The 23,669-nt window shown below is 35.8% G+C and overlaps 1 protein-coding gene across 1 annotated transcript in view; it reads right to left on the reverse strand.

Annotated features, from left to right (window-relative positions):
• The window catches only part of MAP4K5 (mitogen-activated protein kinase kinase kinase kinase 5), a 142,550-nt gene that overhangs the window by 17,789 nt on the left and 101,092 nt on the right, over window positions 1–23,669 (reverse strand). The window contains exons 21-25 of the mRNA XM_074213443.1: window positions 23,266–23,350; window positions 22,121–22,200; window positions 15,956–16,016; window positions 10,836–10,950; window positions 9,097–9,155 (exon numbers count right to left, since the gene is read on the reverse strand). Coding sequence (XP_074069544.1) covers window positions 9,097–9,155; window positions 10,836–10,950; window positions 15,956–16,016; window positions 22,121–22,200; window positions 23,266–23,350 — 400 coding nt within the window. The remainder of the gene's footprint in view (window positions 1–9,096; window positions 9,156–10,835; window positions 10,951–15,955; window positions 16,017–22,120; window positions 22,201–23,265; window positions 23,351–23,669) is intronic.

Consider the following 23,669-nt stretch of genomic DNA (forward strand, 5'->3'; position numbering starts at 1 on the left):
AATTGAATAAGCCATCAATGAACTCCAGAAGAAAAAACTGCCAGGGTCAGATGGATTTACAAGTGAATTCTACCAAACATTGAAAGAACATTAATTCCAATTCTAAATAAACTACTTGAGGGGAGCAGAGCCACAATTACAGCATGAAGGCAGGAATTCCTGGAAACTTGTTCCCCCCCCCAAGTCCAAAAGCTGTCAAATTATGACTCTAATCAAAATTTAGAAGGGCAGAACCCACAGAAAGACTGAGTGATAATATTTCCCAGTCTAAGAATTTTTTTTTTTTGGCAAGGCAATGAATGGGGTTAAGTGGCCATACAGCTAGGTAATTATTAAATGTCTGAAGCCGGATTTGAACTCAAGTACTCCTGACTCCAGGGCTGGTGCTCTAGCTACCTCCAGTCCAAGACAATTTAAAAGTTCTGCAGCAAAGGTCTGTTCCAGTGGGACCGGGGGTTGGAAAAAGCCACAGCGCAGCACAGCCAGGCCAGGTGGCTTGGTCCGTGGCAGAGGGGGTAGTTTTCAGACCTCTTGGCCCAGGGACCAGTGGAAACAGCTTGTAGGGGTGGTGAGAGAACTCTGCTGCACCAGAGTGAGTGCAGAGCAGAGCCCTGGCCTCAGAGTAGTCCTGCAGTTAGAACCTGTAGCAGGAGTCAGAAAGCCACCCAGAATGTCCAGAGCTCTCAGTCCAAAAACAGTAAGGGGTTGGGGGAGCCTGCAGAGGTCTCTTTGCTCTCCCTGGGGCAGGATTCTACTGTCTGTTCACACTCAGATCTAGGTTGCAATTTGGGTTCCATAACACCACCATAGAGGAACAGGGATCGTCCTCACAGTTCCAGGGCATAGGGAAGGGCCTGAACATAGGCAAGAGAGGAGTCAGGGCCTCTCAAGACCTTGGAGGAATTAAGGTCCCTGTGGGTTGTCCCCCAAACCCCCCAAAGCCTTGGAAGTGCAGCAAATCAGTCATAGGCTGAGGAAATGAGCAAACAACAGAAAAAGAAGAATCTGACCATTTTGGTCCCATGGAAGATTCAGAAGATGACAAAATTGAAGCTTTTGAACCCAAAACCTCCAAGAGAAATAGAAAATGGGGGTTCAGGCTATGAACGAACTCAAAAAACTGGGAAGCGAAATGAGAGCGATGCAGATAAATCATGAAAACCAAGTCAACAGCTTGAAAGAAATGTAAAAAAAAAATACATATTAAAAACCGTTTTAGGCCAAATGGAAAAAGCAACACAAAAGGCAAATAAGGAGAAGAATGTCTTTAAAAAAGTAGAATTGGCCAGTTGGAAAAGGAGATAAAAAAGCTCTCTGAAGAAAATAACTCCATCAATTGCAGAATGGAACTAAAGGAAACTGATATCTGCCTGAGAAATCAGGAAGAAATAAAACTATACCAATAAAAACCCCAAAAACCATACCAAAAAATTAGAAATATCTCATTGGAAAAACAACCAACCTTGAAAACAGATCCAGAAGAAATAACTTAAAAATTATTGGACTATCTGAAAGCCATCACCAGGAGAAGAGCCTAGACTTCATTTTTCAAGAAATAATACAGCAAAACTGCCCTGAGATCCTAGAAGAGGGTAAAACAGAAACTGAGGGAATTCACTGATCACCTCCCGAAAGAAATCCCCCCCCCCAAAAAAAAACTTCCTTTACAGCCAAACTCCCAAGTCAAAGAGAAAATACTAAAATCTGTCAGGAACAAGCAATTCAACTACCATGGCTCTACAGTCAGGATTACACAGGATCTGGCAGCGTCCACACTAAGGGATAGTAGGGCTTGCAATATGATATTCTGGAAGGCAAAAGATTTTGGTTTACAACTGAGAATCAACTACCCAGGAAAACTGAATATCCTTTCAGAGGAAAAGATGGACATTCAATGAAACTTTACTATTAAAACAACCAGAGCTGAACACAAAATCTGATCTCCAAGTACAGCATTCTGGTGAACCACAGGGGGAGTGGACAAGAAGGACTAACTAGAAGGAACTTAATGATGTTGAACTGTTCATATTCCTGCATGGGAAGAAGATATTGATAACTCATATGAACTTTCTCATTCATAAGAGCAGTTAGAAGGAGCATATATAGACAAGGCACAGGAAGGAGCTGAATATAGTGGTTATGATATAATAAAAAGATAAGAGTCAATGGGTAATAAAGGAAAGTACACACTCAATAGGGCTTAGAAATCTACCTAACCCTGGAGAAAAATAAGGAAAGGGATGGGATAAGGGAGAATGGGAGGAAGGGATGGGGGTATAGGTAATAGAAGAGAGGGAAGATCGTGGGAGAGGGTATTCAGATATAACACTTCTGAGAAGGGACAGGATGCAAGGAGAGAGAGAATGGAATAGCTGAGAGTGGGCAGGAATAGAGTGGAGGGAAATACAGCTAGTGATAGCAACTGTGGGAGAATATTGAAGCAATTTCTCTGGTGGACTTATGATAAAGAAGGCAACTCATCCCAGAGACAGCCATTGGAATCTGAACATAAACTTAAGTACACTTTTTTATTCTCTCACTATTCTTGGGATTTCTCATCTTTCTTGGGGGGGGGGGGGAGGTTGTATTTACTCTCACAACAAGATTATTGTAATAATAATATAAAACAAAAACCCAAAAAACTACTCAAAAAAACAGGCCAAGAATGAGTTCTGCCAAATTCCTTTTCTAATATCAACATTATGTTGATAACTAAACCAGGAAGAGCCTAAACAAAGAATCTCAATAGATGCTAAAAAGCTTTTGGACAACATACAACATTCATTCCATTAAAAACATTGAGACCATAAGAAATAGATGGAGCTTTCCTTAAAATGGTAATAAGTATCTATCTAAAACCACCATCAAATCTATAGTCATATGAAACAATGCCCTAAATCATTATTGATTAGAGAAATGCAAAATAAAACAATTCTGTGGTCCATCTCCAAATTGTTCAATATGACAGAAAAAAGGAAAATGATCAATGTTGAAGGAATGGTGCACTACTATGTACTTGTGAATTGATGCAACCATTCTGGAGAGAAATTTGAAACTATGCCCATAGTTTTAAAACTGCAAACCTGTGTTCCAAAGAGATAATGAAAAAAGGGGAAAAAGACCCACAAAATTATTTACAGCAGCTCTTTTTGAAGTGGCTAAGAATTGGAAATTGAAGGGATGCCCAGCAATAGAGGCATGGAGTACTTTTGTTCTGTAAGAAATCAAGCAGGCAGACTTCAAAAACGTCTAGAAAGCCTTGCATAAGTTGATGCTGAGTAAGGTGGGTAGAACCAGAAGAACATCATATACATTAACAAAAACATTGTTTGAGGAATGATTTTGATGGACTGAGCTGTTCCTAGTAGTACAATGATCTAAGACAATCACAAATGACTTGTGACATAAAATAACATGCATATCCAGAAAAAGAACTGAGTCAGAATGCAGAACGCATACTATTTTCAGTTTTTAAAATTTGTTTAATTTCTTTCTCATGGTCCCCCCCCCACTTTTGTTCTGATTCTTCTTTCACAACATTATGGAAATATGTTAACCATAGTTATATATGTATAACCTATGTCAGACAATTTGCTGTCAAGCAGAAGGGAATGAGAAAGGAGAGGGAGAAAAATGTAGAACTCAAAGCCTTACAGAAAAAAGAATGATGAAAATTAACTTTTCATGTAGCTGTAATAAATAAATCATGTAGCTGTAATAATAAATAAATCTGTCAGCAAGCATAATATGTAATGGGATAAGCAAGAAGCATTCCACTAAAAGCAGAGGTGATAAAAGGATGTGAATTATTACCACTATTATACAATATTATATTAGAAATACTAACATTAGGAGTAAGAGAAGTAAAAGAATTGAAGGACTTAAAGCAATGAAGAAACCAAACTCATTTTTTGCAAAGCCTATTTAGAGAACCCTAGAAAATAAATTGAAAAATACTCAAAACAATCAATAACTTTAGCAAAATAGGATATAAAAATAAACTCACATAACTCAACAGCATTTTTATATATTACCCCCAAAAAACCAACAGCAAGAGATAGAGAAATTTCATTTGAAGTAAATGTAGATAACACAAAATACTTGGGGATCTACTAAGACAAACCCAGAAACTATATGAACACAATTATAAACACTTTTTACATACACAAATAAAATCAGATCTAAAAAACTGGGAAAATGTCAATTACTAATGTGAGTTAATAAAAAATGACACTTCTACCTAAATTAAATTACTAATTCAGTGCCAAACCAAACTATTTAAAAACTATTTTACAGAACTAGAAAAAATAAATACTTTTATTGGAGCAACAATAGGTTAAGAATATCAAGGGAATATGGGAAAAAATGAAAAGAAAAATGGCCTAGCTGTACCAAATCTAAAAACACCCTTGTGAGCATTTGCCCTGTGTAAGTTCTCTATAAAATAGTTTTCTTGACAAGTGTTTGGTTTTCATTCTAACAACCTGTCTATATGGTGTGAGGGCTGCTTTCCACCTTTGATGTCCAGCTGAGCCACCTCTTTTTCTTCTTTTTTTTTTGCAAGGCAAACAGGGTTAAGCGGCTTGCCCAAGGCCACACAGCTAGGTAATTACTAAGTGTCTGAGACTGGATTTGAACCCAGGTACTCCTGACTCCAGGGCTGGTGCTTTATGCACTATGCCACCTAGCCGCCCCAAGCCACCTAACTCTCACCTGTGGTTCTAAGAAGTTGAAGCATGCACAATGGCCACACCCCAGTAAACCATTTTAGCAAGTGGGGAAAATCAGGTTGAGTGTAACTGAGGGAACCTCAAACTCATCAATGAATAGTTGGGAGTGTCTACTCCAAGCATGTGAAATCTTCCACTGGTAGAATGGGTGAATAAGAACATTTCATTCCAATGGCCATGAAGCCAGCTGAAGCTGATGCTGTAGAATGCTTAGAGCTTGGTTAGACATCAAAAATGCCAACATCCACTGCATCTAGAGCCTTCACCAGTTGTTGTGACTTTGCCTTGCTATGCTGGATCATGATGACTTTGGAAGAGAGACTGAGGTGGTTGACTTCATGCAATTGTATCTCATTTAAATAAGCATGCAACAAAAAACATCACTTATAACCATTCCTCAAAGTCCAGTGGTGACAGGCAAGTAACAAAGCAGCAGGTGCAATTACATTGGGAGTTGTGGTCACAACCTTGTACACAGATGGCCCAAGCCATAGGGTCATTTCTTCACTGAAAGCAGCAGTGGGATTTAGCAGCCTCCTGGTGACTGAGCAGCCCTTTGAAGAATCACACTACTTACCTCCTGATATGAAGAAGGAACTAGAAAAGGTGCCCTAAAAATTATCTGCTTACCCAACCCTGGCCTGATTACCTTGAAGGAGGGGAATCCCACAGCACAGTCGAAACACACAAAAAAATCTACAAAAACATCTTCACTTATTATTGGTGCATGGACCTTTCACACATTCAGAGGTAACACAAGATCCAATAGTCCTGAAAGATGAATAGCTCTTGTTGTGAGAGAACTCAGCAAATAGCAGCCCTGAGTGAAACAAGGTTGGCAAATGAAGGCCAGCTTACTGAAGTCAGAACTAGATCCATGTTTTTTCTGGAGTGGTCACAGTGAAGCTAGAGTAGGTTTTGTAATCAAAACTAATCTAGTCAACATTCCTGAATGTCTACCAAAGGAGTGAATGACAGGCTCATGACAATGGGATTGCCACTTCTAGGTGACATAGCATGTCACGCCACTACCATCAGTATCTATGCTCCCACCATGACAAACACTGATGAAGTTAAAGAAAAATTTTATAAAGACCTGGAAACCTTATCATCAATGTACCAAAAAGGACAAGCTTATAATTCTGGGTGACTTTAATGTTAAGAGTAAGCTCCAATTACCAGACTAAGGCAGGGAGTCCTTGAGAGGAATGGAATTGGAAACAATGGTCACCTACTACTGAAGACTTGCATATATCATGACCTCATCAAAACGCTGTCTTCCATTTACCTAAACACAATAAAACTTCCTAGATGTACCCTCGTAGCAAACATTGGTCATGTATTAGACTATGTGATTTTAAGGAGAAGAGATGGACAGGATTGTGGTACAGAGTGCTGAACTGATCACAGATTCATCTTCTCTAATCTAAATATTCATATTCATCCAAAGTGGTGGCTACAAGGCAAAATAAATACTAGAAGAATTAATGTTAAGATATCAGAGTGTCTCTCTGGGCAAGAACAGTTTGTTGTTAACTTGGAAGGAAAACTGAGCCAAAACAAAGATCAAACAACACAAGAGTTCAGCACTGTATTTGTTCATCTGGGCCAGAACACTCATTAACACAGACTGGTTTGATGAAAATGACGGGGAAATACAGAAGCTGCTAAATGAAAAAAACGAGAACTCCACAGGGCAGCCAGGATAGTTCATCCATTTTTAAGAAGGCAGCATTTAATTCCATCAAAAGTAAAGTCCAAGTGAGGCTTAGGGAGATGCAGGACTCTCAGCTCAGTAAGAAGGCAGATGAAATTCAGCTTTATGCAGACAATAACAATCCAAGGTGCTTTTATGATGCCCTAAAGGCTATTTTTGGGCTAAAGACATATGGTGCATCTCAAGTACTCAGTGCTAATGGATCCACCTTGATTAACAATAGGGACATTAATCCTAAAGAGATGGGTCAAACACTTCCACAGTGTTTTTACCAGTCTATCATCAAACAATGCAGAAGCCATTAACTGCTTACCTCAGGTTGAAGTTAATCAGTCCCTAGCTGAAGTTCCAACTGAAGAAGAGGTTTTGAATGCCACTGGGCTCCTTTCAAAGCAACTGGAGCTGATTCTATTTCAGCTGAGATCTACAAAGTGGGAAGTCCATTGCTCATCCAAAAACTAACTGAAATTTTCCAGGTTATAAGGCATAAAAAGGTTGTCCCCCAAGATTTCAAGGATGCCTTTATTGTCCATCTCTATAAAGGTAAAGGGAACAGATTGTCCTTGGGAAGATTCTTGCCAGAGTCCTTCTCAATATGCTGATCCTTTACCTGGAAGATGGTCACCTTCCTGAGAGCCAATGTGGCTTCAGAAAGGGTAGAGGACCAGAGGTCTGTATATACTATTTTTAGATCTGACCAAGGCTGTTGATACCATCAGTTGTGAAAGAGTATGGAAAAATACATCAAATTTGGTAGCCTGAAGAAGTTCATCAGATTGTACATCAGTTTTATGACAGTGTACATGCCCAGGTTCTTGAAGGATGATGCTCTTGAGATTTCAAAGTCACCAATAGAATAAAACAAGGATGTGTCCATGCTCCCACACATTTTAGCATGATGTTTTCAGCCAAGTTATCAAATGCCTTCAGAGAGGATGAACACGCCTCAAGGTCAGTTACCTCGCTGATGGCAAATTCTTCAACTAGAAAAGGCTACAAGCCAAGACCAAAGCAGATGAATGTGCATCAATGCAGCCTCTGAAGCTTGAGATGCAACAAAGTAAGGATCGATTCTCTGCTGCTTTTGCTAATTTTGGTCTAAAAATTAACATAGGTGCTCCATCAGCCAGCACCATACCATCAAATATGTGGAACCATCAATTACAGCAAATCGAGAAGTTTTGAATACTGTGGATGAGTTCACTCACCTTGGCAGTATCCTTTCCAAGGAGGTACAAAGTGACAATGAGGTTGACATCCATATTGCCAGAACTACCTCAGTATTTGGGAGGCTCCAAATGAAAGTGTGGGAGAAAAGAGGTATTAACTGACTACCAAACTGAAGGTCGACAGAGTTGTTGTGTTGACCTCATCGTTATCTGCCTGTGAAAACCTGGACAGTATACCAGTGCAATGTCAGGAAACTGAATCACTTCCATTTAAATTGTCTTAGGAAGATTCTGAAGATCTGGCAGAAGAAGATGCCAGACCCTGAGGTCCTTTCTCAAGTTAAACTACCAAGCATTCCAACATTACTACAAAGAGTGCAGCTACAATGGGCTAGACACGATGAGTTAGTGGTATATAAGCAGGAGGAGATATAGTAGGGGAAGTAATACAGGACTGAGGTTTGTCAATATGAATAACAAGGGACAAGAGAAGAAGGGAATAAGCTTTTATTAAGCATCTACTCTGTGCCAGTTACTGTTCAAGGTGCTTTACAAATATAAGCAAATATGGCCAGTGTAGAATTAAACCACTTCATCAAAGCATTGAGATTTGGAAGGAAAGACCAGATAGCCATAACAGGGATGATGAACTAGGAAAATACTAAGGGATAAAGAGATTAAAAGTCTAAAGAAAATGAGAAATAGGTTTTGGAGGAATAAAGTATAGGCAGATGAGGCAGCGAGGTGGCATAGGTGGATAGAGTCCTGGCCCTGGAGTCAGGAGAACCTGAGTTCAAATCAGGCCTTGGACACTTAATAATTACCTAGCTGTGTGACCTTGGGCAAGTCACTTAATCCCACTGCCTAGCCAAAAAGAAACCCCAAAAACATAAGGTATAGAAAGAGATGGATTTTGTTCAGCTAAAGAAACCTCACTATTTGTAAATGACTGCAAGGTCAAAGTGGAGAAGATCATCAAGAAACAAGCTAGAGTATTTTGGTTAACAACATATAATTGAAGTGCTATAAAATAATTGAAAGAAAGGGGGTGGAAGGAGTCTGTGAGCTAGGCAACTGAACTCATTAAGAAGATATGGAGAATGTCCTCAAGACCAAGAGATACAAATAAACAGGAGCTAAAAGAGTAATAGGATTTAAAGCTCAAAGGACAAGAGAGTCTGGAATTGGAGATGGAGAAAAAGGAATATTTTGACTAACCTTCAAGGCAACTGATTCAAATGGTATGAAGGACGGTATAATTAAACAATACAAAAACCACAATAAAAAGAGAAAGTCTTAGATAAAATAAAATGCCTTTAAAATTATACCCATCAAATAGTAATAAAACAATGATTCCCAGTATAACAAAATATTCCCCCAAAACACAAAAACTTAAAAACTATTTAACATTATTAGGAAGACTCCTAAAATAATTTTTAAAAGCCCTTATCTTCCAATTAAAAATATTATTCTTACTTACCTATGCAACATTTGTGACAGCCTTTTGTATCAGGAATCTTTGTTGTTAAGGCAAATTTCCTGAAATTATAAAAAGATCTTAAAATACTTTGTTGTGATAAAAGATTGTATCATACCCTACTTCTCAAAATTAAAATGGAGAATTTTTACTATCATCACAAAATAGATTCTTCTATGTATTGGAGAATATACTTTTTTATTGATTTGAGTTTTAAAATATTTTATTCATGTCTTTTATCTTCACATAAGGTAGTTTTGGAACTAGCTTTCTACCCTCACACTAAGTTGAATCCTCCTTTGTAATTAAACAAATATAAAACATCTGATATAATGACCCAATCTGACAATGATTTCAGCATTCTGCCTTAGTTATCTTTTGTCTCTCTGTAAAACAATATTCCAATCCATTCAAATATCTTAGGGCTGTAGTTGTTCTTCAACTATACCCTCGAAGATTATTGTTTCTGTGGTTCAGTTATTTCAGAAGCCCATTTGGGGTTTTCTTGGTAAAGACACAGGAGTGGTTTGCCAATTCCTTCTCCAACTCATTTTGCAGATAACAAACTGAGTCAAACAAAGTTAAGTGAGATGCCCAGGGTCACAAAGTAACTAAATATCTGAGGTCAGATTTGAACTCAGGAAGAGGAATCTTCTGACTTCAGGTGCCAACTAAGCTGCCCCTAATAGGCATTTCTTTTGTTCTGCAATCTCAGAGAATACTGTTATGAATATTTTATATTCTCCACTTTGTTTTTATCTTTGACTTCTCTGAAGTACATATCCAAAAGAGTAAATGCTTAGTCAAAGTAATTTTTCTTAAGTATCCCAAATTGATAACCAAAATGACTAAACCAATACACATTTCCATCTTTCTATATTCTTCCAAAAATGATTGATTCATCATGATTTGATCCATCTTTGCCAAGTTTCCATTTGAAAGGTGAAACCTCATTTGCTTTCATTTTAATTTTTCTAGTAGTGATTTGGCGTATATTTTCAAATTTCATAGCTTGCAATTCTTTTAAGAGAGTCTTATTCTCGACCTCAGGATCAAATAATTTTGAAGATTACTGCTTGGTAATATGATTTAAGATCTGATACACCCCTGTTATGTTCCCATCAATAATATTTTTTCTTGTTATTTCCTTTATGACTCTAAACTTTTAAAACATTGAAATAAATTTTGTAAACTGTTTAGCTTAGTTTTAAATTCAATTTAGTTTTATATCAGTTTGGTAATATACTCTGAAATTCAAGTGGTATTGTACTAAATACATAAGTCAATCATCCTTTTAAGTATAATAGTGAAGATTTAACAGTCAGAGTAAATACTTTCTTCCTTAATTATGGTTGTAATTTTATATATATATATATATATATATATATATATATATATATATATATATATATATATAAGGTTTTTGCAAGGCAAATGGGGTCAAGTGGCTTGCCCAAGGCCACACAGCTAGGTAATTATGAAGTGTCTGAGACCGGATTTGAACCCAGGTATATTCCTGACTCCAAGGCTGTTGCTTTATCCACTATGCCACCTAGCCGCCTCTTTGTTGTTTTTTTTAGGTGTAATTATATTTACATAAATCTTTATTGTGTGGTGGTAGGCTTTCAAACATGTTTAAGCACTTTTTAAATGGAATACCTTTGATCATTTCTCCCTAGTTTACTAATGAGTTCTTTAAAAATATGATTATTTCTCAAAGTAACAAAGTCCATATTTTGTACCTTGGCAATATTCGGTCTGGGAACCTGTGAGTTTGAATATGGGCAGCTAATCCTGGTTTTTTGGCTTGTTCAAACAAGGCTATTAGATTATGGGAATAGAGTTGAAATGTTTTTCCTACAAAAGAGAAACATGTTATTTTTGTTATGAACATTCATAGTAGATTAATACAATTTTCAAATAAAACTGTAAATATTTACCTTCTAAAAATGAAGAGTCCAGAAATGTTCAAAAAGCCAAACCAAAAAATAGAAATTTTAAAAAAGTTAAAACTATTATGAGAATTTCAAACAATAGCCAAAATTATGTTTTACAATAAGAAATTAATCATTTTTGGTAGTATATTACTAAAATGGATTTTTCCTTTTAAATACTGACTTTAAAGAAAATTATTCAAAGAAGCACACACAAAAGCTACAATCATTTATACCAACTGGGGATATAACAAAAACAGATTAATAAAAGAACATTGTAATACAATTACAACATAAGTCAAAAATAACTCTTTTCACTGTGACAAACACATGGCACTAATCCTGACATAATATGGAAATACGAATATAACCTATTTTCCATGTTCACTGTGCAATATGATAATTATGAGATTATGTAATATTTAAATTAACTTACTAGATCAAACCTAAATGAAAATAGGTTGAAAACAACAAAGTAGGAGATCAACATTATAAGTCACATACTGGCAGTACCACTATAGTTTTGATGCCATCAGATATATTTTGAGTAACCATTATCGGCATCATCTGATTATAATACTGATTCATAAATACCTAGAACATTTAAGATATATTTTGCCATAACAAATACTTAAATTTCTTTTAGCTAAATGGACTGAAAAGGTTTTACAGTAGAGACCTGGAAAAAGGTATTAAAATAATATGGCACAGCATGAGGTAAACAGCATCCACATTGCATAATCTACTTTTGGGAGTTGTATGGAGGAGACCTTGAGTGATCCTACAGAAGGTAGGATTACATTTTAACAGATCTGGTTAATTACAAAAAAGCAGTTATTTTACCCATTTGTGTAATATTCAATACAATATTAAATTTAAAAGAAGTATCAACTTGTTCCAAGGACTGTTTCTATCTGAATCTCATCAAAAAAGATGAGATGAGATGATGAAAATGATAACCTATGATGAATCAATGTAGTAAAAGGTAAAACCTTTAAGAAATATCACTGTAAGGCATGACCTGAGGCTAGAATTATAACATCACTCTCTTTCAGAGACAAAAAATAAATTCTCATCTAAATTAGCTTCTCACTAAAATTAGCTTCAATGGAGAACTTAGTAATAGTGGAACTCAATCATTATCACAGATAGAATTATAGCCCAGTATTGCAAAAACTTAAGCACAACATCTAAAAGATAGTCATATTAAATTATTCAATCTCCAAGCAAATTGAAATGATTATAGTTTTCAAAATCTAGAGATAAAGTAGAAATCAAAATCATGTGAAAACAGGAGAAGCATTTTCATTCTTGCTATTCTGTTTGATATTAGAGTTTGAGCTAAATCTTCAAGTTATATAGAATGAATAACTGTCAAAATATAGAGGACTGAAATACAAAATCAAAATCATGGAAAGATTGAGGTGGTGGGTTCCTCATCACTGGGGATAGTAAAGTCTAGATAGCTACATCTTTTTTAGGGGGGGCAAGGCAACAGGGTTAAATGACTTGCCCAAGGTCACACAGCTAGGTAATTATTAAGTATCTCAGGTCACATTTGAATTCAGGTCCTCCTGACTTCAGAACCGGTGCTCTATCCACTTGCACCACCTGGTTGCCCTTAGATAGCTACTTTTTTTTAAAAAGGTTTTTGCTAGGCAATGGGGTTAAGTGGCTTGCCCAAGGCCACACAGCTAGGTAATTGTTAAGTGTCTGAGACCGGATTTGAACCCAGGTGCTCCTGACTCCAGGGCCGGTGCTTTATCCACTGTGCCACCTAGCCGCCCCAGATAGCTACTTTTTAAGCATTCTTGTAGAGGGAATTCTAAATGACTTATGAGGTATATTTCAACTCTCAGGATTTTGTAGGCTCTTCTTATTCTTTATCTTTCTTGACCTATGCCTCAGCAGCATTTAACACTCTCCTGTTGACTCTTCTCAAAGCACAAGTGCTTCACTGTACCTTCTGATTGCTCCATTATTGGTTTCAATTATTCTGTATAACTCCCTAAATGATTCCCAAAGTTTGGTTCTCTAAGCTCTTTTTGCTATTCTTTCCTTCGTGGAAATTTCATCTGATCCCATGACCAATTGCTACATTATAGCTCCCAAACTGACACATGAAACCTAACTTCTATGCCTACATTCATAACTGCTTCTTATGCTTTTCAATCAACAAATCAGTCTTGTACCTCAATCACAAAATTTCCAAAACAGATCTTAATTTTCCTTCCAAATGGACTTTTTTCTTACTATCAATGGCACGCACCATCATTCAGCAAAGTCACCCATAATCAAAATCTCAATATTATCTTTGATTCTTCTGTCTCTCAAAAATTGATCTTATCTTCATTTGTATAAATATGTCAATGTCCTATTTATTTCTTAGGATTCTTGACTTATGAGCTGGACAAGTTTCTTAAGTTATCTAGTTCAACCATCATAGATAAGGAAATATCTCCAGAATCCATTCCTTCCTCTCTAGTCCTACAATGGGTTTTAGAATGGGTTCTAATACTTTATAATCCTCTAATTGGTTTTGCCACCTCTAGATTTTCCTTCTTCCCAACATATCCTTTATACCTCTGACAGCTTAATTTTCAATTAACTTGTATATATAAATTTGACCCTGTCATTCCCCAAATTACCAAAATTAAGATCTTTAATCTAGCTCTCAAGACCCAGAAACCAGGTATTTTACAAACCTTTCTGGACTCATCTCTATTCTTCTCCACAGGAAACACACTCCAAACAAATTGGCCAATTTCCTATTTCTTGTACATATCAGTACTTTCCTATTCTTGTTAAGGACTTAGCTCAAATGTCATCTTAATTAAGAAACCTTTCAGATCCCAACAGGATATTCTCTTTTCTTCTTCTATAACCTTGCATAAATATGCAGGTAAGTATATTATGTGCTATCTCCCTGCTCTAATCCCTACTAGATTATAAATTCCATAGCTACAGAGATCTTATTTCATTTGATACCTTGCAATTTCTATCCCTGTTAAGCAATTAAATGGTTATTAAAAGTAACTAATAAATACATATTTATTAAGCACTATTATGTTGAAGACACTGTGCTAGGTAACTAAGATACAAAGATGAAAAACGAATGAAGCAGCAGTGTTCTTAAATAAAAATGACACTACAGATTGAAGATTTGATATAGGCTTCAGACTCAGAGACTCAGAAAGAGACAGGAAGAATAAATGATGAATATCCACAAGTGCAAGCCCTGACTCCAAAGAAATTCTACAAATTTGGTCTTGTCTAACTTCAGCTTCCTTTGTCTATCTCAGTGAATAACTGTGATGGCTATGAGTCCCGTGAGTCATTCTGAGTCATCTGGTGGGCTGTAGACACACTGAATAGTTACATGAACAACTTCACCTTCCTGACAAAGGTAAAATACTCAGCGTTTGGCAGTGAAGCAATGTAGAAGTTTTCTAGAACATATTCTATATGAGTATGTTTGTAGTGTTCATATAGTAATTCAACAAATCATGCAGATAAATAAGTTTAATATAAAGCTTTCTCTATGTTCCTTGAAATCCTCAAGTTGACCAGCACAGTGTGAATTTTATACAACAATTCTTTTAAGTATTTCCCCCATGGCTGAAAATATTATAAAAGGATTTAGCATCATTTAGAATATATAGATTTAAACACACACACACACACACACTCTCTCTCTCTCTCTCTCTCTCTCTCTCTCTCTCTCTCTCTCTCAGATATTTCCAACCCATCTCTAACACATACTTGGCAAAAACTCTGCCAGAAAACTAGTAATTTGCTAACTTGATTCTCTTATAGCAGTTTCTTTGAACATCATTATGGAAATAACTAACATTAAAGCCAGGAGCAATTTTTTCTATATTACCTATTTTTCTGAGGCTTTTTCAGCAACATAAGGTATTAATGCAATGCTTTTCTATCTTATTTCATTGTAGGGTTGAGACAATGTAGTTTAAAATAAAGGGCAACAGATCAATCCAAAGTCTCCCATTAACTAGTTGTGGAACCTTTAAAAAGTATTCTTATCTCTCTTAAGTCTTGGTTTTTTCAACTTCCAAATGAATATAACAATACTTGCATTACAGAAATATGATGAGCCAATATTATCGCTACAGATAATGGCAAAGAAGTGCAGTTGAAGGAGGCAATTTTATGTATTAATTCAGAAGGAAAAATTCAGTGTTGAAAAACCCACACTTTAGGTGAAGCTTAATTTTTTCTCTATGAAGAAAGGGTAGGTTTCGCAAACAAATGAAGAACACAAGTATATGTGCAGGGGAAAAGGCTGTATTTCAAAGAAAATTTTTAATTCAAGTATGTCCCTACACTTTAAAAACTATACAAAAAATTCAAATACTAATTCAATAATTTATTTCTATAATACAGGTCCCTGAAAAATCCCTTCCAGGCAATACATAATGTCTCAATTTATATTATTTTATATAAATGCATAATGTATCATAACATTTATTGAAAAAAAATCATTGTAATTCAGAGTTTTCACTAATGTAGACTGTCTAAGTTTAAATAGAAATTAATGAGGTTGATGAAAAAGAATATATACCATACCACTGGAAAGCTAGAGGCACTATAAACCCTAGGGGTCATAAAGCAATCAACTCATTAGATATGTTTAATTTAGAGATGTTAGAAATGGTAGTGAGGAAAACAGAAAAAGGTAACACTGATTTCTGGATGGTATATAAGGAATGGATTGAAATCATTCAAAGAAGAAAAAAGGATGGGAGCTCTAGAATACTATCATTTTAATTTGACAGAGGAAATCTGTATATGACAAAACTATTTTACTAAGTTATATATCTAAAATGGCATTTAGCTTTAAGCAAGATAGATAAAATTAGTTATTTACCATGCTTGCTTTTTGATACATTAAGCTACAGTATACATACCTGATAATGACATTAATGTGTTATTAATAACATATAGCCAGGTACACTTCCGTGGAAATAACTACAGGAAAAAAAATTATTAAATCAATATAGTATTAAAATACTAAGGCATTTTTAATTCTTTCGTTCCCTTTAATTCTTTCTCTATCTTTTAAAATATGATTAAGAAAAAATCTTTATTATTATTATCAAAGGCAACTAAGAGAAAATCAATAACCCCAGAAATATATACTTACTCTCTCATCTATACAGAATCTACCCTCACTCACATAGAAGGTATTCTCAATATGCTATCTGAAGGGAATAGGCAAGCTTTCACAAGAGGTATAGTAGACCACATTTTTAACTAAGCATGTATTGTGCTTATTATGTGTTGATCATAAAAATAAATCACATGATTCTAAAGTATTAGTGCAAAATGTTGCCTTGAATTTGTTCTTTTCCACCAAGCATATTGCAAAATTATTATTATTTTTTTTAGGTTTTTGCAAGGCAAATGGGGTTAAGTGGCTTGCCCAAGGCCACACAGCTAGGTAATTATTAAGTGTTTGAGATCGGATTTGAACCCAGGTACTCCTGACTCCAGGGCCGATGCTTTATCCAATGTACCACCTAGCCGCCCCCTGTATTGCAAAATTATTTAAAAAATATAGTGGTGGGGACCAAATGACATTTATGGTCTTTTACAATTCTAAAAGTATTATCTTGTGAAAAGCAAGGTTCAATCAAAGGGTAACAAAATGGATTCATGGTGGGAGTGAATAGATTCTAAGATATAAATATAATAAATAAATACTAAGAATAACTAAAGAACATCAACAAAGAAATATAGGAAAAAAGATTGGTTGGTTACAATGACATGAGAGCAATACCAGAAGGATGCCCAGTAGTACCATGGTTATGTAAAGAAAATTAAGGAAAATTCCTAGCATGGTTGTATAGACCAACTTGTGATGAACTGGTTTAAAATGAGGGGGGAGAACATTTAACAGAATTCAAACCTAGACTACATTTAGAAGAGAATGAATGTTCAATTCTAGTTGCCACATCTGAGTAAGTACATGAACAACCTAGATCAGATGATGAAATGACAGGCCTAAATGTGCATGCAAAAAAATGTTTCCAGGAAAACGTAGGCAAGAAGGTGAGGGAGCAGGTAATCTCTCTCTCTCTCTCTCTCTCTCTCTCTCTCTCTCTCTCTCTCTAAGGTTTTTGCACAGCAAATGGGGTTAAGTGGCTTGCCCAAGGCCACACAGCTAGGTAATTATTAAGTGTCTGAGACTGGATTTGAACCCAGGTACTCCAGACTCCAAGGCTAGTGCTTTATCCACTGTGCCACCTAGCCACCCCGCAGGTAATCTTTCATATAAAGATCACTGAAGGAACTAGGAATGTTTAGCATAAAGAAGAGGAAAAAACTTTCAAGTATGTGAAGAGCTATGAGATAAAAAAAGGATCTGGCTTGCTTGACTTCTGCCTCTTGAGGTCAGAACTGGAAACAAAGGAAGAAAGTTTAAGAGAGGTAGAATTAATATGATATGGGGTTGCATGAAGGCAAGAATTCCTGGAAACTCGCTCTCCAAAAAACTCCCAAAGTCATCAAATTATGACTCTAGGCAAAATTTAGAGGGGCAGAACCCACAGAAAGACTGAGTGATAAAATTCTCCAGTCCAAGACAACTTAGAAGATCTACAGGAAAGGTCTGTTCCACTGGAACCAGGGGTTGGAAAAAGCCAATGCCAGCACAGCCGCAGTAGCAGTACAGTGCAGCAGGGCTGGGTGCATAGATCCCTGGGGATGCCTGAGTCTGTGGCAGAGGAGGTGGTTTCTAGAAATCCTGGCCCAGGGATCACTGGGAACAGACTGAAGGGATGGTGAGAGAACTTTGCTGCACCAGAGTGATTGCGGAGCATGTGCCAGCCTCAGGATAAGAACCTACTATCGAAATCAGGAAAGCCAGCCTGCACCTTCAGAGTGCAGAGTGCATCCCACAGATGATAAGGGTGTTGGGGGGAGACCGCAGCAGTCTCTCTGCTCTCCCTGGGGCAGGACTCAGTTGTTTGTCTACACTCAGATCCAAGTCACAGTTTGGGCCACCACCATAGCAGAGCAGGGACCATCCTCACAGCTCCAGGGCAGAGGGGAGGGTCTGTGGTCATTCACACATCAAAGCACAGGCAAGAGAGCAGTCAGAGACTCTCGTAAGACCTTGGAGTAATTAAGGTCCCTGCGGACCTCTTGGAAGTGTAGTAAATCAGTAATAGGCTGAGGAAATGAGCAAACAAAAGAAAAAGAAGAATCTGACCATAGAAAAAATACTTTGTCCCATGGAAGACTAAAATACATACTAAGATGACAACATCAAAACTTTTGTACCTAAAACCTCCAAGAGAAATAGAAAATGGGCTCAGGCTATGAATAAGCTCAATAAAAGACTTTGAAAAGCAATTAAGGGAGGTAGAGGAAAAATTGGGAGGAGAAATGAGAGCAATGCAGATAAATTATGAAAACCAAACCAGCAATTTGGCGAAAGAAATACAAAAAAACACTGAAGAAAATAACATATTAAAAACCAGTTCAGGCCAAATGGAAAAAGCAACACAAAAGGCAAATGAGGAGAAGAATGGTTTAAAAAGCAGAATTGGCCAGCTGGAAAAGGAGACAAAAAAGCTCTCTGAAGAAAATAACTTCTTCAAATGCAGAATGGAACTAAAGGAAGCTGATGACTGTGAGAAATCAGGAAGAAATAAACTATTAAAAATAAAAATTAAAAGAAAATGTGAAATCTCATTGGAAAAATAACCAACCTCAAAAACAAATCCAGGAGAGATAATTTAAAAATTGGGTTACATGAAAGATACAACCAGGAAAAGAGACTAGGCTCCATCTTCCAAGAAATAATACAGCAAAATTGCCCTGAGATCCTAGAAGCTGAGGTTACATAAAATAGAAATTGAGGGAATTCACTGATCACCACCTGACAGAAATCCCAAAAGAAAAACTTGCAGGAATATTATAGCCAAACTCCCAAGTCAAAGAGAAAGTACTAAATGCTGCCAGAAACAAGCAAAGCAACTACTATGGTTCTATAGTCAGGATTACACAGGATCTGGCAGCGTCTACATAAAGGGCCAGTAGGGCTTGGAATATGATATTCTGGAAGGTAAAAGATCTTGGTTTACAACCTAGAATCAACTACCCAGCAAAACTGATTATCAATGAAACAGAGGACTTTCAAACTTTCCTACTGAAACAACCAAAGCTGAACAGAAAGTTTGATCTCCAAGTACAAGACTTAGGTGAACCATAGAGAAGGTGGACGAGAAGGACTAACTAGAAGGAACTTAATGATGTTGAACTGAGTGTATTCCTGAATGGGAAGAAGATAATGATTACTCATATGAACTTTCTTATTCATAAGAGCAGTTAGAAGGAGCATATATAGATAAGGCACAGGAAGGAGCTGAATATAGTGGTGTGATATAGTAAAAAGATGGGAGTCAATGGGTGATAAAGGAAAGTACTTGGAGGAAGAGAAAGGAGAGGAAGAAGGGGGCTAAGATATCTCACATATAAGAGTCAAGAAAAAGCTTTTACAATGGAGTGGAATGGGGGAAGGCAAGAGGGAATGAATGAGTGAGCCTTCATTCTCATCAGAAATGGCTCAGAAAGGAAATAACATACACATTTTATAGGATATAGAAATCTATCTTACCCTAGAGATAAATGACAGGAAAGGGATGGGATATGGGAAGAGGGGAATAGGTGATAGAAGAGAGGGAAGATTGTGGGAGAGGGTACTCAGATATAATGCACTTCTGAACAGGTACAGAATGAAAGGAGAGAGAGAATAGAATAAATGAGACTAGGGAAGAATAGAGTAGAGGGAAATACAGCTAGTGATAGCAACTGTAGGAAAAATATTGAAGCAACTTCTTTGGTGGACTTATGATAAAGAAAGCAATTCATCTCAGAGACAGAGTCGTTGGAATCTGAACCCAGACTTAGTACATTTTTCTCTCACTCACTATTATTGAGGTTTCTCATCTTTTTTGAGGGGAGACGGGGTTTATGTTTACTCTCACAACAAGATTATTGTAATAAAATAAAATAAACCCCCATAAAGGAGAAAAAATATGATACATGGGAAAAAATAAGAACACTTTCTAACAGAGCTACCTACATGTGAAATAGAAGACAGGGCAAATGGAGGTCACTTGTTGGGAATAGCATAGATAAGACTTTTTCTAACTATGTTAGACTAGATGATACCAATGGCCCCTTCTAAAAGATTCTATTAGTTTATGGACTTTAAAGCACTATATAATTGTCCTCGATAATAATACATTAAAATGAGTTGAGTCAGTTTTGGAGTCAGAAAGATGTGGGTCCAAGACTTGCCTCTTATATAAATTGGCTACAAGATCTCAGGCAAGTCAATTAACTCGTCAGACTTCAGGCAACTCTTTTATATGTTCAATCTCTGATTTGAATTATTAAGAAAGAATTTCCTAACTGGTAGCTTTTTACACCAATGAAATCACAGATCTGGATTAAAACATAAAAGTCTGTATTTTGTAATAAAAAATAAAATTAGACAATTTTTAAGAATTACATCAAGTATGTGATTATTTTTGTTAAATGTTGTCTTGTGCCCTTGACTACAAACTGAATTGTATTAAACACTACAAAAAGTCATTGCAGTATTTTAAATCAGTTTGTGTAGTTAGGTTTCCCAAGCACCTCTGGTTACATAATGTTTAATATTGTAGAACTGTCCTCAAAAAAAGTTTTGTTAATTTTCAAGGCTATAAAGAAGAAAATAAGGTCTCTTTTAATTCTGTATTTATCATTTACTTTCTGTATATATAGTTTAATACCCTGCTTGGGTGTATTTGCCAAGCTAGAATTCTTTAATGCATTTGCATAAATTCTATAATGTTTTAAAGCTTGCAGACAATGACTACAGAAGCATTGTCAGGAATTGCTTGGACACTGAATTTTACACCTTTTTGACACTGTTAGCATGTTCATCTTTTTCTTATTATCCATGTCCAAGAAGAATGCTTGATACATAGTACTAGAAGCTATAAATATGTGATAACCTATTTTAATGCCAAATGTTTGCTGTTGGAACACAATTTCCATAACACCTCTTCAGAAATGCATTAGTTTGTTTGCCTTAATGCATACTGTAGATAAAATCACAGTATGAGTACATAAATACAAGAGGAATTAATATGTGTCAAAATAGCACCACAGAGAATATTCAGATTCAATGACATTATGAGGACTTTAATCTTTTTCTTATAATAATGTTTTGTGTGTTTTTCATTTATTGACATGATTTCTAAGTATTTTTTCATGCAGGAACAGTTTTTCAGCCTAGACGTATAGTGAATGTGTAAAGTTTTTTTTATTTTAGTGGCAGCCTGTAATCTTTGGTATATGGTAAGCATCTTGTCTGTATTCAAAAAGGAGATGACAATAAATCTACATGATAAAAATCCTGATTAAAAAAACTAAAAGTAGAAAAAAAAGAATTACATCAAGTAGTCAGATATAACACATTATTTTTTTTTAACTTTTTGCAATGTGGTGGGATTGAGTGGCCTGACTGGGACCATGGGGCTGTGTGGTTGCTGAGTCTCTGGGGTGGGATGTGGGCTTGGGACTTCCTCCTGGCCCTAAATCCAATGCTCTGTCCACTGCACCACTTGGCAGAGAATACATTTGAAGAGGGACAGAGTGAAAGGAGAAAGAAAATATAATAAATGGTAGTGGGGAGGAATGGATGGAGGCAAATATAATTAGCAACAGCAACTGTGGGAAAAAATGGAAGCAATGGTTTCTGATGGACTTTTGATTAAGAATGCAATCCACCCCAGAGACAGAGCTGATGGTATCAGAACACAGATTGAAGCACATTTTTTTCTCTTTCTTTCACTTTATTTCTTGTGAGGATTTTTATTTTTCCGGGGGGAGAGGGGATTATGTTTATTTTTCCAACATGACTATTTTAGGAAGGTGTAAATAAATAAAAATGTAAAATAAAAAAAAAGAATTACATCAAGGATATTAAGTCTAGTACTTGAAAAAAATACTATCACCTGATTTTTTTTCATTTAATAAAATCAAATTCTAACTTGAAATTTCTTAATTACCTGTTCCATTGTTGCCTCATGTAGCTCATTTAAATTCAATGTGTAAATACCATCTTCAGTTCCAAAAATAATGTATTGATCTAAAGGGACAAGATGAAAATTTGTATAAATGAATCCCTTCTAATTAGTGTTGTGAAATTGCTCCTCAAAGAAACTGAAGTAGTATTTTAGTTATTATAGTCCAATTATAGCAAAAGATGATCAAAAAAAATTTCAAGTTATATTTTATATTATTCCATTCTTCTCAACCCCAATGTAACAGCTCTTTTATTTCTCTAAATATAGCTACAACAAATTGCTCTACCCAACAAGAAGCACTTACAAAAAGAAACTTTTTTCTGTTCTGCCTTTAAGAAGTTACAGAGGTTAATATAAATAGCCCCTTAGACAAGTTCTAATCTTGTGATTGAGATGCTTTTTTTCCTTTCCTCCATAAATCAACTGACATGCTATTAGAAAAAACTTATTCAAATTTCTAATATTTCATTTCCTAACACTTTCATTACCAAATATGTCTTCCTCCTCTCCCCTTTCCTCCTCAGGTAAGCATGAGCAATAAAGAATTTTTAAAAAGAAATTCAACAAAACCAACAAAACAACTGCATCTAAAAAGTTTAGGTATATTCAGTTCCCCATCTCTGTAAAGAAGGGAGAAAAACACATTTATGCACTTTTTTTCTTTGGGTACTTCTTAGTAATTATAAAATGTAGGTAAATATAATATTGAACAGTTTAATTTTTCATTGGTAGTGTTAGAAGCATTGTGTGATGGTTCTGCCTACTTTACCCTGCATTAGGTTCTACATTAGTCTTCCCAGGTTTTTCTCAGATCATCAAAATTCTTTGCTCCTTATGAAACGATAATATGTTACATTCATGTATAATTTGTTTAGACAGTCTAAAAATCAATGAGCATCCACTTTGTCTCTAGTTAGTTGTTTAAATGAGTATGCTGGTATGAATTTTTTAGTACACGTGAGATCTTTCTTTTTCTGACACTAGGTCATATTTTTGTTGTGATCACATTAAAACTGGGATACCGGGAACTTAAATCATTGGATTCCTATTTTCATTAAGCCTTAATCTATTGCACTTGGCATTTTGTTACAGATTTACAATAAAAAAAAAAAATCCTGAAATTTTACCTTTTGTATCAGGATGTATCCAGGATGTTGCACAATTTATCTTCAAAGGGCAACCATCAAAAACCTTTGAAAAACATGCTCCCATCTTTTAAAAAATAAATTAAAATGATTATTCACTTCAATATAGACATGTTGTATCTTTTAAGAAAATAAAACTGCTATAATTTGGGATCTACAATGAAAGGAACCTCTTTGTCAAGCCCCAAGCCCCCATGTTCTTCAATATCAACATGGTATTTAAGTCTTGACTACTTGACTGAATTTATGAATTCCTCATTTATCTTCAATGTGAAATATAAGCTATTTTATTACAGAGTCTATGTATTTACTGTGTAATCCTCTCATAAGGCTGAGATCAGAGGACAGTCTTAATATATTTATTTTATATGAGGTTAAAAGTATTC

The sequence above is a fragment of the Macrotis lagotis genome, chromosome 1 (genome assembly GCF_037893015.1).
Source record: "Macrotis lagotis isolate mMagLag1 chromosome 1, bilby.v1.9.chrom.fasta, whole genome shotgun sequence".
Classification (NCBI taxonomy): Eukaryota; Metazoa; Chordata; class Mammalia; order Peramelemorphia; family Peramelidae; genus Macrotis; species Macrotis lagotis.